This window comes from Triturus cristatus, chromosome 12 (assembly GCF_964204655.1).
Source record: "Triturus cristatus chromosome 12, aTriCri1.1, whole genome shotgun sequence".
NCBI classification, from domain to species: domain Eukaryota; kingdom Metazoa; phylum Chordata; class Amphibia; order Caudata; family Salamandridae; genus Triturus; species Triturus cristatus.
Genome location: NC_140595.1, coordinates 41,481,887 through 41,502,536, shown reverse-complemented (window position 1 = coordinate 41,502,536; position 20,650 = coordinate 41,481,887). Strand labels below are relative to the sequence as shown.

Genomic DNA, 20,650 nt, shown 5'->3' with positions numbered 1-20,650 from the left:
GCTGAACCTAATAAGGCCGGCAGAGTGGAGCTGCAGGGGCTCTTAGAAGGGGTGAAACAACAGCGAGGCCTCATTAACATGCAAATGGTCTTTTAAAGACCTGTGAAGTGCTCGGGTGCGGCTGTGTGTGCGCCGCGAGGCTGTCTCATCCCGGGCTGCCACACGCGACGGGGGGGGCTGAAGCCCTGTGGGTCCAATGGGTGTTGCGCGCCTGACTCTTATTGTGTATCAGTCAGTGGTTCTCAAACTGTGAGCTTGGTGCGTATCTGTTTGCGGCGCCCCTGGCTAGTTTTGATGGCGCACCAGGGTGCCGCGGCGCACAGATTGGGAACCACTGTTGTATGGTTAAAGCCTGGATCTCACTTACCCTTCTGAGAGAGGTAATTGCGACAAGGAAAGCTACTTTCCATGTGAGGAACTGAAGTTCATATTTATGTAGAGGTTCAAATGGGGGACCCATGAGCCTGGTAAGAACAATGTTTAAATTCCACACCGGAGAGGGTGGCAGTCTGGGAGGAATTATTCTTTTAAGGCCCTCCATAAAGGCTTTAATTGCAGGTACTATAAATAGTGACAAGTGTTGTCTGTTTTGTAAATAAGCAGCAAGTGCTGCTAGATGTAATCATATGGATGAATATGCTAGATTACACCTTTGTAAGTGTAGCAAATAGCAAATGATGTCTTGGATCGAAGTATCCAGCGGATCAATCTTATTGTTATTACAGTAGATGACAAATCATTTCCATTTTGCGGCATAGCAAGGTCTAGTAGTAGGGAGTCTGGCTTCTTTAATGATGTTCTTACAGTCCGGCAGAAGGTCAAGATAACCGAACTCTAGGACTTCAGAAGCCAGATCGCTAGATTAATTTGACGTGGATCGGGGTGCCTTATCTCGCCATGGTTCTGCGTTAGCAATGTTGGGGAGAGGCGTAGTTTTTTGGTGTGGAACTACTGAGAGCTCCAGTAGTGTTGTGAACCACGGTTGCCGTGCCCATGTGGGAGCAAACAGCATCATTTTGAGAGACTGTTGTCTGAGCTTGCATACTACTAGGGGAATCAATGGGAGTGGCGGAAAAGTATATGCAAATCTGCATGACCAGTTCATCCATATCGCATTGCCTTTGGACAACGGGTGTGGAAACCTGGCGGCGAAGGTTGGGCACTTTGCATTTGCGTGAGTGGCCAACAGATCTAGGTCTGGCTGACCGCACATTTGGAAAAATGGTTGAAGAACTTGGGGATTAAGTTCCCCTTCGTGCATCTGCTGTGTCTGTCGACTTAGCAGATCCGCAATTTGTGAACTCCTGGAAGATGTTCTGCCAGAAGATATATGTTTTGTTGAATGGCCCATCTCCAAATGAGTTGTGCGAGCTGGAACAGCTGCAAAGAATATATGCCTCCTGGTTTCTTTATATAATACATGGCTGTCATGTTGTCTGTCCGGACTAGTACAATCTTGTGCTGTAGATGTACTTGAAATGATTTTAGTGCTAGAAATATTGCCAGTAATTCTAGGTGATTGATGTGGAGCACTTTCTGTTGCGTGGTCCATTTGCCTTGAATTGTGTGGTTTAGGAGATGGGCTCCCCAGCCGGTGAGTGATGCATCTGCTGTTAGCACTATCTGTGGAACCGGCTCGAGGAAAGACCGCCCTTTGGAAAGGTTTTGTGTGTTCAACCACTGCAGAGAGCGATGTGTGCGGCTGTCCACCAACACCAGATCTGTAAGTTGACCTCGAGCCTGGTTCCACTGACGTGCTAGGCATTCTTGTAAGGGGCGCATCTGAAGTCTTGCATGAGATACGATAAAGATGCAAGAGGCCATCATCCCTATGAGTTGCATGAATACCCTTGCTGGGAGGGAATGCTGTGGTAGAAATCTGGAAATTACTGTTTGCATACTGGCTATCCTGGCTGGATTGGGATATGCTAGAGCTCTGGAGGTGTCTAATGTGGCCCCTAGATACTGATGTATGTGGAAGGGCTGAAGATTTGACTTGGGGTAGTTTACTGTGAATCCCAAGTCGTGTTTTGATGAGTGTGAGGAAAACACCAGTTGAATGACTTGGCTTTTATTAGCCAGTCGTCGAGATATGGAAATACATGGATTTGTTGTCTCAAGTGTGCTACTACCACTGCAAGGCACTTTGTGAACACTCTGGGTGCGGTGGTCACCCTGAATGGAAGGACTTTGAACTGATAGTGTTGTCCGCCCACTATGAACCTTAGATACTTCCTGTGAGCAGGGTGCATGGGTATGTGGAAGTAGGCGTCTTTGAGATCTAGTGTGACAAGGAAGTCGCCTTGTTGAAGTAGTGGGAGGACCTGTTGGAGAGTGATCATATGAAAATGATTGATTGAATATAGAGATTGAGGGGTCTAAGGTCGAGTATTGGCCGTAGGGTCCCGTCCTTTTCGGGGATTAGGAAGTACAGCGAGTAAACCCCTGTTCCTTGGTACCGATTCTATTGCCTGCTTTTGAAGCAGTGAGAGAACCTCTTGTTTTAATAGCGTGAGGTGTTCCATGGACTTCGGACGCTGTTTGGGTGGTATGGTGAGTGGGGTTGTAAGTTCCAGGCAGTAACCTTACTGGATAATTTGTCTTACCCACTTGTTTGTTGTGGTGGAATCCCAGACAGGTAGGAATTGTGAGAGTCTCCCTCCGACTGGAGTGGAATGGTCTGGGGGGGATGTCACTGTTTATTAGTGGGGGAGGCGCGAGTGTTGTTGTTACCTCGGCCTCTCCCTTTGTTATTTTCCCTGTATCCGCCTCTAAAATATTCTCTATTGGGGGATGTTTACGTGGTGTTTTTGTAGGAAGAGGAGGCGGTGTCTGTTCCAATGTTTTTGTATGCTCCTCTATAGAAGGAGCGACAAAAGGAACCACATGTGGATGCAGACTGTAATGCTCCCATGGATTTAGCAGTCTCTGTGTCCTCTTCTCTAGAGTGGCATCTACAGCCGGTCCAAAGAGTAGTTCCTGATTGAACGGCTGGTTGGGGATAGTTGTTTGTACCTCCTGTTTAAATCCTGAGATGCGTAACCAGGCATGTCGTCTGAGTAGCACACTAGTGTTAATGAACCTAGAGGCTGTGTCAGCTGCATCAAGGGCACACTTGATTGATGCGTTGGTTATTAATTTGCCTTCTTGAATTAAATCATTTGCCTGGATTTTGTATTGGTCAGGTAAATGTTGTAATGGGGTTTCTAGTTGGTCATGTGAGCCCTATCGTACCTAGCAAGTAATGCTTGGGTGTTGACTATGCGCCAGTGATTAGCTGCTTGGGCAGCAAATCTTTTGCCAGAAGCATCTAGCAACTTAGATTCCCGGAGGTGGTGCGTCACCGGAGGTTTGTGAGTTGGCACGTTTCCTAGCGTTGGTTACCACTAGTGAGTCTAAGGGTAGCTGCCCTTTGATGTAGGTGGGATCATCGGGGCAGGTTTATATTTTTTGTCAATCCTGGGATTGAGAATTCTAGTTCTCACAGGGTCTTTGAATACGTCAGGGGCATGTTTAATGACCCCTTTTAGCATTGGCAGGATTTGGACAGTCTTCTGTGACTGTTCGAAGGTGTCTAGGAGGTAGTCCTCGTCTGCAGGGTCTGAATGCATCTGAACACCATGGTAGACAGCAGCTCTATTTCCAAGCTGACCAAAGCCACTATTGTCATCTGGTGGAGATGGCTTTGTTGGATATGGCTGGGGATCAGGGAGGTCTGGGGGATCTACTGGGTCATCATAATCGTCCCAATCATCCTGTGGTACGTCCGTGTCGTCATCAGGGTCAGTGAAAGGGTCATTGTTGCCTCCCCCACTCCCTAAATCATCATCGTCATCCTGCGGTGGTGGTGGAAGTTTGGAGGCTGTGGAGGAGAGACAGGCTTAGGAGGAAGAACAGGCTCAGGAGGAAGGACAGGAGAAGAGGGTCTTATAGGTGAAGGGGCACAGTCTTTTTTAGGTCTCGCGCCTAGCGATGCAGTGCATAGCACTGCTCGCGCAGCGAGAGTCCTCTTGTCCGGCGTTCCGAAATGGGACCTGGAATTGTACACGCTTGTGCGTGTGTTTTTACTTTTGTGGCCTGCTATTGGCCTTTGCTTACTTTTTTTTTTTTTTAAACATAGCACACAATAGGCCAACGCCGGGCGCATTGCTCCGCCCATGGCCTATTGGAGTCTATTCATGCCATATGGTTTCAATTATCGTGCCCAGACGCGGGCGCGATAATTGAAACCATATGGCTCTCTGTGGCGCGCGCACCACTCACTGGCTTCTTAGTTTTTGAAGACCGCAAGAACTTCCGGCCCATCTCCCTGCTCCTGTTCCCGGCGAAGGTCATCGAAAAGACCATCAGCAGACAACTGACCTGCTACCTCGAGGAGAACAACATCCGGGACCCGTCCCAATCCGGATTCCGCAGCAACAACAGCACCGAAACTGCCCTCATGGCCGCGACCGATGAAATCACGGCCCTGCTGGACAACGGCGAAACCACGGCCCTCATCCTCCTGAACCTGTCAGCCACCTTCGACACCGTCTGCCACCGCACCCTACGCACACGACGATGGGATCCGGGACAAGGCTCTGGACTGGACCACCTCCTTCCTCTCTGGCAGAACCCAGAGCTTCCGCCTCCCCCTTTCCGCTCCGAAGCCACCGAGATCAACTGCGGCGTACCCCAGGGCTCATCCCTCAGCCCGACATTGTTCAACATCTACATGGCCGCACTCGCCCACATCGCCCAACTGCATGACCTCAACATCTCCTACGCCGACGACACCCAGCTGATCCTATCCCTCACCAAGGACCCCCTCACCGCCAAAACCAACCTCCACAAAGGAATGAAAGCAGTCGCCGAGTGGATGAAGAAAAGCCGTCTGAAGCTAAACTCGGACAAGACGGAAGTCCTCATCCTCGGCTCCACCCCCTCGGCATAGGACGACTCCTGGTGGCAGACCGCACTGGGAGCAGCACCAACACCCACCAACCACGCACGCAACATGGGGGTCATCCTCGACTCTACTCTCTCCATGACAAAACAGATCAACGCTATCTCCTCCTCCCGTTTCAACATCCTCTGCATGCTCTACAGGTGGATCCCCACCGAAACAAGAAGGACAGACACCTAGGCCCTCGTCAGCAGCAGGCTGGACTACGGAAACGCCCTTTACGCAGGAGCCTCGGCCAAACTCCTGAAACGACTACAACGCATTCAGAACGCCTCTGCACGCCTGATCCTCGCCATCCCTCGCCGCAGCCACATCACACCTCACCTGAGAAACCTGCACTGGCTCCCCGTCAACAAGAGGATCACCTTCAAGCTCCTCACCCACGCACACAAGGCAACCTACAACACCGGACCAGCATACCTCAACAGACGACTCACTTTCTACACCACCTAACGCCACCTCCGCTCCGCCGACCTCGCCACCGTCCCCCGCATCCAAAGAGCGACCCCCCCCCCCCCAGTACCTTGAGACCCCTACGGGGTCTGTTCTCATTGATTGATTGTTTGCGCGTAGAAAAGGTTAGGAGAATAAGGTACCGGAGCGCAAAAGTTACATCCGACCCCAATGGCGGAAAAAAACAAGCTGAGGATGGAGTCGATGCCCATGCGCACTATCGTCCAAGGGAGGAGTCACCTATCTCGTGACTACAAAAAACTCTTCCAAGACAACAACAACGTGCAAGCATCCGAGCCCAACACCAGATGGCGATCTATGCATAGTGTATGATCTGCAGCTCATATGCTTCGAACATACAATTCAATGGTAAAATCAGACGTAACATTAAGAAAAAAATAACTTTTTAAAAGTTACCCTTTTTCTGCTTGAAGTTCCTGGAAGCTAATTTGTATTTGCTCTCAAATTTGTCCTAGCCACTGATTAGCATTTGAATGGTATATAAAAATAAAGGTCTAAAAAGTCTCCCAGGACACAATGGGCAGACCTGATTGGGCAGAGAACTCCTCAGAACCCTCTGGAATATGCAGTGTGTGGGCTGTGAGCATCCCTTTTCACATTACAGTGTCACATCCTGGTTGAATGTCAAAGCCTGCTGGACATGTCTAATGGGTTTACATTGAACACAAGGTGTGCACTTGAAAGGAGCGGAACAGCAAGACCATTCTTGGGTATCCACCGTCTGGTTGTTGATGAACCCCGTTTAGTTTGACCAGACGTCTGACACTGGGCTTATTGTGGGTACAGTGGCCGTACCAAACAGGATTTTAGTGTTCTATGTACGGGTACACTGATTACCATACGAACTCCCCACACCCTCCCAGCCCAAGTTGTGTATGACTGAAGACTTTCACCATCTTGAAAATACCCAAAGTGGGTTGTGTTAGCTTCAGCAACATTTACCCCATTGGTTAGTGTGTGCCCAGGAGTCGTTTCCACCCACTAGCACTTGGACATGTAGGTGTCTGGTAAGAGTTCTATTATCAGGACATGGAGCACAGGGTCCACATTACTATGTTTTTATAAAGTATGTAATGTTTATCATAACAAGATAGAAATTAGGGTTGGGTTCTGGCTTAATAGAATCTTCAAAGATCAGACTGACAATATTGTATTATATTTGGCTGCTGTTCAGATTAAATTCCAAAAGCCTGATTGAGGGGTTTCTGGAAAATCCACAATATTGTAATAGTGTAAAAAAAAATATATAACACATGAAATTATCAAGTCCTTGCAGATGTTACAATGGAAAATCTTGAAGCGTCAAAAATATATACCGAATTCTATAGCTTAAATTTCTCCGATTCCGATTATATGAACTATCAGCCCTTACTGAAAAAGAGACAAAGGCTAGAGTCCGCATATACGTTTTTTGGGTAGATAACTTTATCTAATCAATGCTGGATTTGTCATCCCATTTTAGGTTCTTCCTTGCTTTAGAAAAAAAAAAAATGTACGCAAATGAACTGGGATGATTAGTCGTTTCTGATGGCCAGCTGAATCTGCTCTCTTTAGAGGGCAGAAGCGAAGCTCAACATCCTGGAGTCTGCAAAGAATTACTTGGCCACAACCTTACATTATTTAAGGAGATCTCTGGATCCTTTTAACAAATACAATTGGAGACAGACCTACTATGGGAATGAGCTAAACAGACATCTGAGAATATGTAAATGTTGGATACCTTATGGGGTATGCCTGGAATTCCAATCGTCAACCTCTTACAAATAAAGAGCTACGAAATTCGCTTTTTTTGGTTTAAACAGTCATTTGAAACAAGCACTGGCAAAACCAATAAATGTTAGCAGTGGAATCTCAAGAGGATGAAACAAAGCCCACCAAGTATACTGGGAACAGACATCTATATTTTGATAAAGTGCTTCACAATATGCACTAGGGTGAAACTATTTAAAGCAACGATCATCAATGAGGAACTGTTGAATGCCAACACAAGAAGTAAACCAACTGACAAAGGATGAGACATTGTATTGTATCAGTTGATTCAATGCAGAACAATATATATATATATATATATATATATATATATATATATATATATATATATATATATATATATATATATATATATATATATATATATATATACACACATTTCTTGTTAACGCCACCTAGAAGGCCAATCATGAAAGGCTGAAACTTGGCTATACAATCTGCATCAGGCTATGCATATTTTTACTAATGCCCTGCTCCTTGGTCTTCCAGACTCCACACCGGAACCCTTTAGAGGAATCCTGTAACAAGTCTCACATCAACCCTATACTGATAGAACTCAATTGGCTCCCTCTTCCTGCCCACACCATCTACAAAACCAGCTTCATTATTTACGTAGCTATTGTAAGAAAGGTGCCCTTTTTGGCATGGTTGCCCCCATTTTTTGCTGAACTGCTAATGTGCTTTTACTGAGTGTGCCCTAGGTTCCTGCCAAACCTGTACCCAGGGCCTATGTTCTTTCTCTAAACTGCATTGAAGACAAAACCCAACTGGCACTCTTTGGCCACTGGTCAGGACCTTGTAAATGGTACCACAGGTAGCAAGGGCACTGCGGCCAGGGAAGGCCTCTAAGGGCTGCAGCACTTATTGTACCACCCTTAGAGGCCCTGTACCTTATATATATATATATATATATATATATATATATACACACACACACACACACACACACACACTCTGCGTGTTTTGGTGCAAATAGCACACATCCCTGTGTGCCATGCCTACAACCCACTGCTCTGGCATAGGTCAGCTGCCCCTCTAGATGGGTGCAATATACCAGTGGTGAGGGTACAGGTACATTAGCCCTTAAACCCTACAGTGTTTAAGCCAATTCTTAGACATTGTCAGTGCAGTAATGCCATTAAGAGTATATGGTACTGGGAGTTTGTCATTACGAACTCCACAGTACCATTATGGCTTTACTGAATACTGGTAAGTTTGGTATCAAACTTACCAGCACATTAAACCCACACGTATGCCAGTGTGGGATTTAATGAAAAATGCACAGAGTGGCTACTCACCAGCTGCCACCACTAGATATGTTTCTGGACCCCTGGGTCGAGAGCCTGCTGCTCTCGGGGGTCTGAAACAATGCACATTCTGGGACGAGGCGCCAAGTGTCCTCCCCCAGGATGGGCAGGGTCTACGAAGGGGAAGATTCAAAGGCTTGCCGCCTATGTGAGCTTCCCCGGTCCCTTTGCTGCTTCCAGCAACTGGCCCCCACCGGTTCTGACCCCCACTTTGGGCGGGCGAATCGGCGAGAAAACCAAGTGAGGAAGGGAGGTATGCCCACCTTTGCCAACCCCACCCCTCAGGTGGAGGAGGCGAGGTGAAGCACAACTCTCAGTACCCGCTCCCAGTTGAGGGTGGCTCAAAAGGGGGTGTACCCACCCCAAGGAAGCGACCCATTGGTCCCAACCTTTACCTACCTGTAACGCCCCTAAATCTAGTATTTAGGAGCACCCCTGAACCTTGCCTCCTCAGAGAAGAACCGACCAAGAAGAAGAAAAGAAGAAGGACCGAAGAGTCATGTCCAAGCTAAGAAGGAGGACGTCCACTGACTTGGCCCCAAGCCCTACCGGCCTGTCCCCACCTTGAACCTGCAGAAGTGAAATTCCGATGTGTCCTGCAGCCAGCAACCTCAAGAACCCTGAAGACCTGACCTGCCCTACCTTCCAAGACTTTGTCTCCCGTGAGCACCGGATTTGCTCACCCACAGACTCTGGCTCCGGCCAAATCCACGAGTCTGCACCAGATGCCCACGGCCCGAGTGGCCCAACACAACGAGGAAGTCTCCCCGTCGATCCTGACCTGAGATCTCCCAGCGAAGACTGCAGCCTCTTTCAGGTGGATGCCCCCCCCCCCCTTCCGACTGCAACCGGAGATGGTAAGAAAACCCGACACCCCTGCACTCGAAGTCCAACTGCCTTGGGTGGCACAACAGACGGTGTCCTAGCATCCCAACTTACCTCTCCAACCGGTGGTTACCTCCAGAAGATCTTAGTCTTCGAGCCTGCAGTCTTTGTTGAAACCGGAGAATCCCCATTGAAATCAACAGGGCACCCGATGCCAAAACAGCACCCTGCACTCAGCCACCCCTGACACGCTGTGGGTGTACTTTGGGTGCTAACTCGGATCCCCTTTGCCCTGAGCTAAACCCCAGGAGCTTTGCTCCACCAACCTTCTGGCATGCTTGTGATCAGCCACCAACCAGAGGCCCCCTATTGGATAACATTGGGCCTCAGCACTCTGCACGTAGCTGCCCTAGTGCAGCTGAGGGTGTTTTGAGAGTGAGTCATTGACCCTGGGGGAACCCTGGTTCTAACCCCAGAATACCAACTCCCACAACAAAGTACTTACCTGTTAACCCATAACTGTGGAGTTGGTTTTGTATGGGTCTTTGAAAAGCTGCTAAAGAAGTAAACATTGCTTACTTAACTTTTCTTTAGGAAATGTCCCAGTGTGATATCTAGGTGTATCACACCGAGTTGAAAAAGTAATCCAGAAAGTAAAACTGTACAATAAACAAAAGTAATGTAACAGTAATTTTCACTGTATTGAAAGCATTTACAAACCTGTAACAAAGTAATTTTCATTCTGCTTGCTTGCATTGTTCAACCTGCCTTGAAAAATATCCTATACACTTACCTGTGCCAGGCTTGCTTGGTTCTAGGAAATAAATACACCTAAATAATATTTTTATACAAATCGAATTGGTCAGAGTTCAGTCTTTGAGTGTGTGACATCATTTGCTGATTGAGTGTGCACAACAAATGCTTAACACTACTAGCCTTACTGCTCGCCCACACTACCAGAAATAGAGCGCAAGGTGCTATCTACTTTTACCTCGGCCTACCTTTGGGGTTTCACTGGACTGTGCACACTATCCCTCATTTTGGTATAGCATATAAAGAGCCAGCTTCCAACAGCCATTATGACCGGCACCCCTTGCTTGTCTGGAGAACAATTCCACCATCTCTCATGACACTCAACACAACCGCAGTCAGGCCATCTGCAGTGTAAAAAGGAAAAACAATCCTTATGTCCATAAGGACTGCCACAATGCTATACCAATTTAGGAAAGAGTTAAAGACAACTCCTTAAAGAATACTAACATCACAATGCAGTAACAATCGAACAACCAGTTATCTTCATCACTCATTGCAACTATGGTTGCCTTCAGCCTGTACAGTGCTCCGATGCATTTTTGACTAGGTTTGCACTATATGCAAGAATAATGTAGCTTATATTAGCATTAAGTTTCTAGAAAGCCATTACCAATGAAGCACTGCAGTTTATGACCACCTTAGATATGTAAAGCAGTTATGTCAAATCCTCTGCGTTGAAGTCTTAAACTCTTGCAAAAGGTTATTAAACTCCCAATCAGTACCTAAGGTAATGATCTACTGGAATACGTCTAACAGTACCAAACATTTCTCTAGGTTTATAGAGGACTTTGTATGCCAATAAAAGATGGCTGCTGTATTAATTCATAACTTGATCTGGCATCTGCACTTCAGACGTAGCAATAGCTAGTACAGGAGAACTAACAGGAATACTTAGATCACAGTCCACTTAAAGCATGTTTCAGTGACCAGGGTTCAGGAAATGCAGCGCAAACAGAGCATGTGCAATTTCTCCCCGTGAACTGGTATATTGCCTTTTCACATCAAAGGCTGACAAAAGTTGACCTGGAGGCCTATCCTTACTACAAATTAACTGAAGTCCGTAATATTCCTTTTGATGATTAATCCAACTGGGTTAACAGTTGACTTCCTCTGCAGTGGCAGGGTGCCCAGATGTTAGCTTGGCATCATGGTATACTGTGATTCTTTAACAAAAGCAACTAGGACCTGCAGATTTGATCAAGTATCTTTTTTTCTGAACGGATGCATTTAACAGATTTGCACTATTGCTTCTAGCATCTAGACAGAGATAGAATGGTTTCTTTACGGCAGTACCTGCATTCCAAGCATGTCTCGAGTATGCACACTAACATGAAATTACTTCAGGATCGCTGGCGAGATATACTACAGCTCAATATAACCATACCTAGTACTTCTCAAACAAGACATTGGATCAACTACTGTTCTATTATTTGGATGCCAAAGAAACCACTTCCAAATCAAATAGTAACACTGTTTTGGTTACAGAATTATACGCTCTGTTGCAGGTCCATTGAAACTCAAATAAAAGTGTGGGCCAGAGAGGAGTCACCTGGAATCCAGAAAAGATGTGTTCCTAAAACAGACTACCAATCATACTCATTTGGACACACAACTTGTGAATGTATTCCTCACACTACCTTCGCTTGAGACTCCGAAGCTTCACGCACAAGACAAAAAAAGCCTTGCTGCAGGAGACATTTCAACTAACACTTCTCATGGCTCAGGATGATTAAAGTTTCATGCTTGTAACAATTTAAATTAACTTCTGCTGATAAACATTTAGGATAAAGAGTTCCACTGTGACACGATCCAGCATACACAGAACAGCCTCATTTCCCAGCTATAGTGGCTTGGTCAAATAGAGGTACATAGATAATTAAATCTGACAAAAACTTTACAGAAAAACACTGCCGTTCAGTACTTAAGAGGAGGGCAACCAATGATCGAACATCAATCAGAAACACTGATAGCAAGGAAAAACTCCTTATCCCCCATTCTAGTTCTCCGAAACAGGGCATCATCTTTTAAATCATAAAATTGATCTCTGCCTTTGCAATGTGTCACAGAACAATTAGAAAGATGAAAATGTTTTTGTTAATCAGAATGGCCACCAAGGGGAAAATCTCACTTTATTTTTTATTTACTACACCGATGAATATGGCTTGCTAAATGGACAAGCTGTGAGACTACTCAATCGGTACTTAAAAAAGAAAGCGATTGAATACAGGCTAGTGATGCACCAGGGCATCATACCCTATTTAGAATGTAAACAGACAGACATTGAGATTCACTGCCACAGAATGAAATAATGTGACTAGGACTTTTGACAGCACAGCTCTAAAGATGGAATGTCAATCTTTGATCAAATTCCAATATGCTGGCTTTATTGCTGAGGTGGGCAAGTAGTTTTTGAATTCAAGGAAAATACCCATGAACAAGCAGCAAAAACAGTAAAATGTTCTTCCATGTCATTGAGAATTCATCGATATTTATTTAAGGTTTCTCAGTGTCAACTGGTTAAGACCTCTTAACTATTTTATTTATAGGTCCCTTTTTTTAATCTTTTTACGAGAATTAAAAGTGGACAACAATTGTATCCATATATAAACACACACTAAGTCCTACTTCTATGTTTGGCCTGTCCCCGTTTCGGCTTTTCAAAATCAGGTCACCCTTAACTCGACAACTACCCTGAAAGTAAAGTCTAAGTTATAATTAGCGAATTATAGGAGTCTGGGGGATGTGCCTTTGTTATATCACCAATATGGATTTAGAGACCTCACAATCATCAGAGGCTTTGCCATGTTAACGATATAAAATGAACTAAGACCATGGTTGTCAAAGGTTGGCCAACAGGCTCAGAGCCATGAATGCTAGATTTTAGAAACCTGAAACAAGCCAGGATATTCATCAAACAAGCATGTATATAAAAATGTAAATTGGAATTACACAAACTATCACGTCAGTGGCTAGCCCTCTTGTACATAGAGTCAACAAAGCTGCAATAGATGCACAGCTCCTGAATACAGACGGATAGCTTTACACAAGAGTAAACCTGGTAGTCTAGCATGCAAGATAGCTAGCTAGCTGGAATGACATGGTACAAAGGCAGACCTGTTAACCGGATTATAAATCAAAACATTACTGCATCCATCTGTGACACACACTGCAAGAGTCTACTTCCGAGAACAACATAGAGGAGGAAGAACTATTTTTGTTTTGAACCAGTTGCCTTGGTTCAAGATCTTGACAACAAACAAAAAGAAATGACGCTAAAATTTTTCCATTAACTGTCATGTTTTCCATATGTGCATTTAAAATATTCCACATCAGAGCAGAGAAAGGACTTTGATAATGTTCTATCTTCGACTTACTATAAATGATTGTCTTGAGCATATGTGTGTACTTTGACACCTGAAGACATGTTACAGTATTCAAGTAGTGGAAGAGAGCCATGGCATTTCATGTGGTCTACTGGCATCAATTGTAATGCTAATTAAGGTTAGAATGATACCAAAGGGATGTTTACCAAACCCAGGGTTTAGAATGTCTATGCATGAGGAATTTTAACAACTGGTTACTATAACAAGTCTGTAATAGAACTTTAATATTGTAAACCTATCGCCCAACACAGGACTGAAGGTACGTAGTCATAAAGCTTACAATTCTGGATAAGATGAAAAGTACTCTAACTTTTTAGCACTTCTGTGGCTATCACAGAAACATATGACCACATAAACCTAAGACTTTGGTGTTAGAGATTAGGATCTTCCTGTGCACTGCATCTTACAGCTCCCCAAACAGCAGTCTATCTACTGGTGTAAATGCAGATTTTCCGTTACATGAGACTATAGCAAGCTGGCTCTTTATACAGTGGACCAAAAAGAGGTACACTGTGTAAAGAGTCCAAGCAACCCCGAAGAAATTACAGACGCATAAATCACACCCCAAATGCTTTCTTTTGTGGTAGTGTGTGCGATCAGTTAGGCCTATCAGAGGGTAGTGCTAAGCATGTATTACACACAAAGGCAGTAAATGAGACACTCAAAGAAATCCGACACATTTTTAAAAATAACATACTTTTAAATAAATTTAGAAACCAAGATCAGAATGGGGCAAGTGCTTTTCAAGTTATTAATTTTTACAGTTTTCAGAAAAAAATGGACAATTAGTAGATTTTCTGAACTGACAATATTATCCTATGGAGGAAAAACAGGTATTGCATTGGGCACTTGTCAGCGACTTACGGGGCTGTTCTTCTGGTCTTAAGGTGAGTAGGGTACAAGATCCAAGGCCACACCAACAGGTCACCCCACTGACTTCAATGGGAGAACGGTCCGGTTACACATTGGCTGAAAGCAATGACTGGGGCATCCTTCCGGGAAAACTCACAGGGGAGCACGAACCTTGAGATTTGCGGACACGCAGGGACACCTTTGATCTACTTCTCAGGCTGTGGGGCTCGGGTGCAGTATTGTCTTTTGCGGTCCGATTCTGGTGCAGGAGTATCTCGCGGTTGGAGGGATCCTACAGAAAGTGGCTGTAGGTGGCGACTGGAAGTCCAGTCTGGGCAAACTCAAGCATGGGCTTGCCTCTTGTAGGTCTGGGGACCCTGTTGGCACGGTCTCCTCCCTTGGACTCAGGCTCTGGAGCGCGGGTGCATAGGTGCTTTTAGGTGTCTGGTGGCAGCGGTTGCAGACTCACTTAGTCTTACTTTCTGCAGGAGAGGCAAACAGGACAGCTGGGTCGCCCTCAATGTGGGTTTCACTGTCCCTTAAGTCCCTCGACGTACAAGCCAGTCTTACTTTGCATTGGTGTACGGGCTCAAAAAGCTTTGGCTGCTGCAAGGGATGCAGTTCCCCGGGGATTGGCACTGTGCTGCTCCCGTCATTCCTGGCATCCCCACGCTTGGAGGAAGGACAGATCTGACCTGTGGGAGCAGTGCTACCTCCTCCTGGGCAGCTGCTGCATCGGTAGGCTCCGTAGGCAACAGGTTGTTGTACCGGGTTTGCTTTTATAGTGGCTGCAGGGAAGTATCTCCTCTACTCCAAGGGAGATTCTTTGGCAATTTATGAAGCACTGGTAGGCCTCCGGGTTTCTTGAGATCTGCACAGCGGCAGGACGAATCAGTTGCTCCACGAGGGTCGGGTAAAGCAGACAGGCCAGTAGGGTTGTCACCAAGTCAGTCATACTCCTTGGATCTCAGGTCAGCAGTCTTCTTCCACTCCCTTTGTGTCCGACGAAAATCTGAAGATCTGGTATCAGGGGGATACTCTAAATACTCAGTTTAGGAGCATTAAGGAAAGTGAGGGATACCAGCCAATGGTCTAATTACTTAACCCTGTGGTCACTACGCCCCCTATGTGACCACTTTCTGTGGTAAGGGGGCATAACCCTATCCCAAAGTTCCTAAGTGTGCCACCACAAAGATGGCAGAATCTGATAAGTCGTACCCACATCAGGTTTGGCCACCTTAGAGGTGGTTCTAGCTTGGGGGTAGGCATGCCTGCCTGACGAGCTGATTTTCCAGCTTGTCCAGGTGCCAAAGGACTCTGGGCAAAGGGGGTTGGATTCTTCTCCTGTGAAGGGAGCCAGATTTGCATTTCAAAAGCAGCAACTTCTTTGAAGCTTGCCGGCTTAGGAAGCCTAATCCGCAGGTCATCCTGTGTGAGGGGGTGACGCCCTTTTCCAGGACAGGCTTTCTTACCGACCTCCTGAGTGCAACAAGTTTCTTACCCTAGTCTTGGGTGGGAGGCTGGCAGAAACTAGCCAGCCAACACACCAGAGGCTGGTAAGTTTTCAGGGGGACCCTCTAAGGATCCCTCTGGGTGCATGTATTAAGAAATCAGACACTGAAATCAGTGTGGGTTTATTAATACGAGGTGTTTCATACCAAACACCATATGTTTCAGTGAAGCGATGATGTTGCTGGCGAACTCACTTTGACCAGTGCCCAGTACATACCTAAAGATGGCTTCCCTACTCACTTGGAATATCCAGTAAGAGAACTAAACATCACAGGGGCATATCCGCTCATGCAGATATGTCGTAATTCAAATACAATGCACCCTCCCTTAGGGCTCAAAGGTCTGCTGTAGGAGTGGCTTACATATGTTCGATGCAGTGACTTTGGCATGACACTCATTGTTTGCACCATGTCATGCAGCCTGCAATGGAATTTGTATGCAGGTCTTTAAGGGTGGCATAAGATATGCTGCAGCCCTTAGGGACCCTCTTTAGTACCCCTGCACAAGGTACCTGGGGTTCCATTTACTAGGGACTTACGGGGATGCAAAGGTCCTTAGCCAATTGCAACATAATTAGAATTTACCTTGCTTTAGGGAAGGAGCACTGGCGCTAAGGTCTGGTTAGCAGGCCTCATTTCACCGTCAGTGTCGAAAATCAGCATCCAGTAGCTAAAAAGAGGGCAAAAAGAGTGGTGGGGTGGGGGTAACTGCAACACAAGCTCAGTTCCCTAAAGAGACATAGCTTGGCTTTTAAAGACTTAAGTTGATAACTACTAGCTTTGAAGAAGCATTTCTTGGATATGTCCTTCTCTGCAATGGAAATAGTCTTTTAAACCGAGGTTACTGGCATTATTGCTTTTTCGGAAATGGTACACTCCCATCTATGGAAGCATCCAACAGCAATGAAGGAATTGGGTAGACACTGATCAGGTTTTAACCCATTTACGGCGGCGATAAATTTGCCGCAGTGCAGGGCGTTCCATTATGTGGGCGGGGCCGTGTCGGCCAACGGACGTGCGCAGCACTACCGAGGTAGTGCTCGCGACAGTCGCTGGCTGACGGGCGCACTTAAAGGGTTAATGAAGAGGATGCTACACTCCTCCAACTCAGATTATGGTGCACCTGGTACGGAGTATATAGTTAGTGATGGCATGACAATTTATAAACATTTCATTAGCAGTGTTCCATGAGTTTATTAAGAAATGCCTTTTCAGTTCAAACAATTCTGTACCAGTTGGAAGAAGGGACAACATAGGAAAATCATGAATGAAAAATTAGTGCAATATTAGGACTGAAATCTAAAGTGTTCAAGTCAAATGTAAAATTATGAAAGCTAGGTGCACACTATGCTTAGTTCATACTTAAGAGATTACCTGAGAGTGGTTGAGGTCAGGGAGACCCTGCGCGGTGAAGCGTTTTGGCAACTGGCATTTAATAATTACATCCTCCACCTCATGCCCCAACAACTTGTGGTAAATGTAACCAGACACAGATGTCTCATCCACAGCAAATGTTTTCAAAGCACTTTGCATTCTACAAACAATAAAATAGGAGGAACAGATTAAGATTAGCATTAAAAAAAACAGCTCGACGATTACAGAGCAATTGATGCTATTCAGAAGCAAGTACATTTACTCTTACTAAGTTGAATGCATCGTTTGAGAAGCTGTGTAAAGCCTGTAGCTAAATGAATGCTGATGCGCACCACTGGCCACAATCTCGACAGCAGAGTGTGGTGCATGTTCGACAGGTTTGTTGGGCCAAACATTAGAGAAGGTGGGATATCTTTGCTTTCCTAAATACCTGGAATCACGTGTATGATGTTAGAAAGATCATTAAAGCATTTTTTTTCTAGAGTTAGACTGCCAACAGTATGGCTTTGTCTTTCTTAATGAAGACTTTTTTTTAAGTCAGTAGAAACAATATACGGGATTTACGATCCCAATACCTAATATTTACCTCAAAATAGTACTATACATCCTGTATGGTTGGGAGCTTGGTTTCATTTATATATGTACAACAAGTTAAAACAGCATACAAAGGAGGGATGGCTTTACTTCAGGTTTCTAAGATACTACACATTGTTATTCAAAACAAACCATGGGTATATTCAGACTTTAGGACCGTTAAAGGCCATACACAACTTATTTAGTTTACAATTGTTTTGTTCTTGTCCAAAAGAAAACAAGTTACTTACCTGTAACTGTAGTTCTCCAGTATTGGAGCTTTCATAGATTCACATACCTGAATCATTCCCCGTCGTCGAGATGGGAGTCTCCGGTATATAAAAAAGCATTGCTTCGTAGTATAGCAAACTGAAAAAGGCCTAGGCCCATTTTCCTTTTGCAACCCATGACCATCGTTATGTAAAAAAGGACAAAACTTGTCTCTGAACCAATCAGAGCCTCTCACCCTCTAGAACACTCCTGAGAGAACCTTTTGCCCCTCAGAGGGTTCACCGTTACTGGATAAGGTTCCTCAGCACCGCTTCTCCCACCGCCACATCTCTTCCTGTGGCTGCATCCAAGCAGTAATGCCTGGTGAAGGTGTGCGTACTTGTCCAGGTCGCTGCCCTGCAGATATCCTGGATCGGCACCCCCGCAAACAAAGCAGTAGAGGTGGACACTGCCCTTGTCGAATGGGCACGGACTCGTGCATTCAAAGGTCGCCCAGCTGCCTGATGACAATACTATATCGCACTGGAAATCCATCTCGCAATTCCCCTTTTTGACAAAGGGAAACCCTTCCTGGGTGCGCTGAAGGCGACAAAAAGTTGTGAAGACTTACAGAAAGGTTTAGTTTTTTGCAAATAGAACTTTAGACAGCGTTGGACATCCAGCGAGTGGAGAGCTCTTGCCGCCGCTGTTGTTGGTTGAGGAAAGAATCGTTTGAGAATTAGTGGCTCATTTAAATGAAAATCAGTTGGTACTTTTGGAATGAATTTTGGATTAGTCTTGAGTATCATTCTATCCTCCTTGAATTGTAAGAAAGGGTCTTGGACCGTGAGAGCCTGTATTTCCCCATCTCTTCTGGCTTAAGTGAGCGCGATGAGAAGTGCAACTTTCCACAACAGGAATTTAAGATCTGCCCTGTGTCTTGGCTCGAAGGGCTGTTTCATTAACTGGGAAAGAACAATGTTCAATTGCCAGAGAGGTGGTGGAGGCTTTACCGGAGGAAAAACCCGGAACAATCCCTTCATGAATTGTTTGATGACACTTGCGGACCACAGAGATGGTCCAGAGGAAGTCCTTCTGTAGCGTGATATTGCGGCTAGGTTTACCTTTATAGATGCATGAGCCAAACCAGACTTTGTCAAAAGCAAAATGTATGGAATAATCTCATGTGCTGCCGAGTTCAGGAGGATGAATGTTACATCTTTTGCACCATAAACAGAATCTCTTCCACTTTATCCTGTACGCTTTGTTCGTACTATCCGCTCTGGCTCTAGATTGTATCTCTCTGCACTCCGTTGGGATGTTTAGATGCTGAAATTCGCAGTATTCAGGAGCCGGGCCGCAAAGTGCAGTGATGTCGGATCCGGATGAAGTACTTCTCCCCGGATCATCGCCTGGAGTGGTGGTATTGGCTGGAGGCGAATCGGGCGTTCCTCCGACAGTAGTAGAAGCTTCGCGAACCAGTGTTGCCTGGGCCACCATGGTGCTATCAGGATTATCTTGCACGGTTCTTTTTTGATCTTCATAAGAACACGCAGGAGGGGAATTGGAGGGAAAGCGTAGGCAAAGACGCCTGACCATGCCATCAAAGACACATTTCCCCCAAGATCCCCGTTGGGGAAGCCAGCTTGCGAAGAACTGGCATTTTTTGTTCTCCACTGTTGCGAAGCGGTCTACTGTCGATTTTCCCCATCTTTGGAAGATGCTGTTTAGACTCCCTTGGTCAATCTCCCATTCGTGGCAGGTGGATTTGAGCCTGCTGAGAGTATCCGCCTTGAAGTTCTGGTCCCCTGGGAGATGTTCCGCTGTTATGGATATCCTGTGTTGCAGCGCCCATTCCCATATCTTTTGGGCTTCTTCGAGACAGGGAGAATGATCTTGTACCTCCCCGTTTGTTTAAATAGTGCATTGCTGTTGTGTTGTCTGTCCTTATTAACACAGCTGATCCCTGTATCCTTGGTAGGAACGCTAACAATGCTAAGCGGACGGCTCTGAGTTCCAAGAGGTTGATGTGCATTTGCTGTTCGTGCAACTTCCAGCGACCGCTGACTTGGAGGTCCTGAAGGAACGCTCCCCAGCCTTCTAAGGACGCGTCTGTCGTAATCACCAGTGGGGCTGGTTATGTAAGGAATGAAAGACCCAGCGAGATGAACAAGTTACTTACCTTCGGTAACGCTTTTTCTGGTGGATACAGTATCTGCCTGAGGATTCCTCACCTTGTGAATATCCCCTGCGCCAGCAACATTCGGAAACTTTTGTAGCAGTCCACGCCGATGGGGTCGACGACGACGTCACAGAGACACGGCTCCGCTCGCGACTCCGCTGACGTCACCGGCTCCATAAGAAGACCTCGTCGGCGTGATGACGTCAGTTCCGCCCCTTTTTTCCGTGCCTTCGAGGCACACGGACGGACTGACAGCAATATATATACACAGTATACACAGTACACAATATGCATATCAACACATCCAGTGTGGAAAATAAATAAAGCACAAGAAATAACATAATGCCTTTGACAGTGATAAACACATTTGAAACCCATCAATAGAATTACAGGCATAGAATTACAGGTATAGAAGGATGGACAACGGGGAG

General features: G+C 45.7%; 1 protein-coding gene across 3 annotated transcripts in view; it reads right to left on the bottom strand.

The window, feature by feature from the left end:
- The window catches only part of UPF1 (UPF1 RNA helicase and ATPase), a 217,924-nt gene that overhangs the window by 115,416 nt on the left and 81,858 nt on the right, over positions 1–20,650 (bottom strand). For all 3 annotated transcript variants that reach the window (XM_085638726.1, XM_085638724.1, XM_085638725.1), the window contains exon 10: positions 17,255–17,414. In XM_085638726.1, coding sequence (XP_085494852.1) covers positions 17,255–17,414 — 160 coding nt within the window. The remainder of the gene's footprint in view (positions 1–17,254; positions 17,415–20,650) is intronic.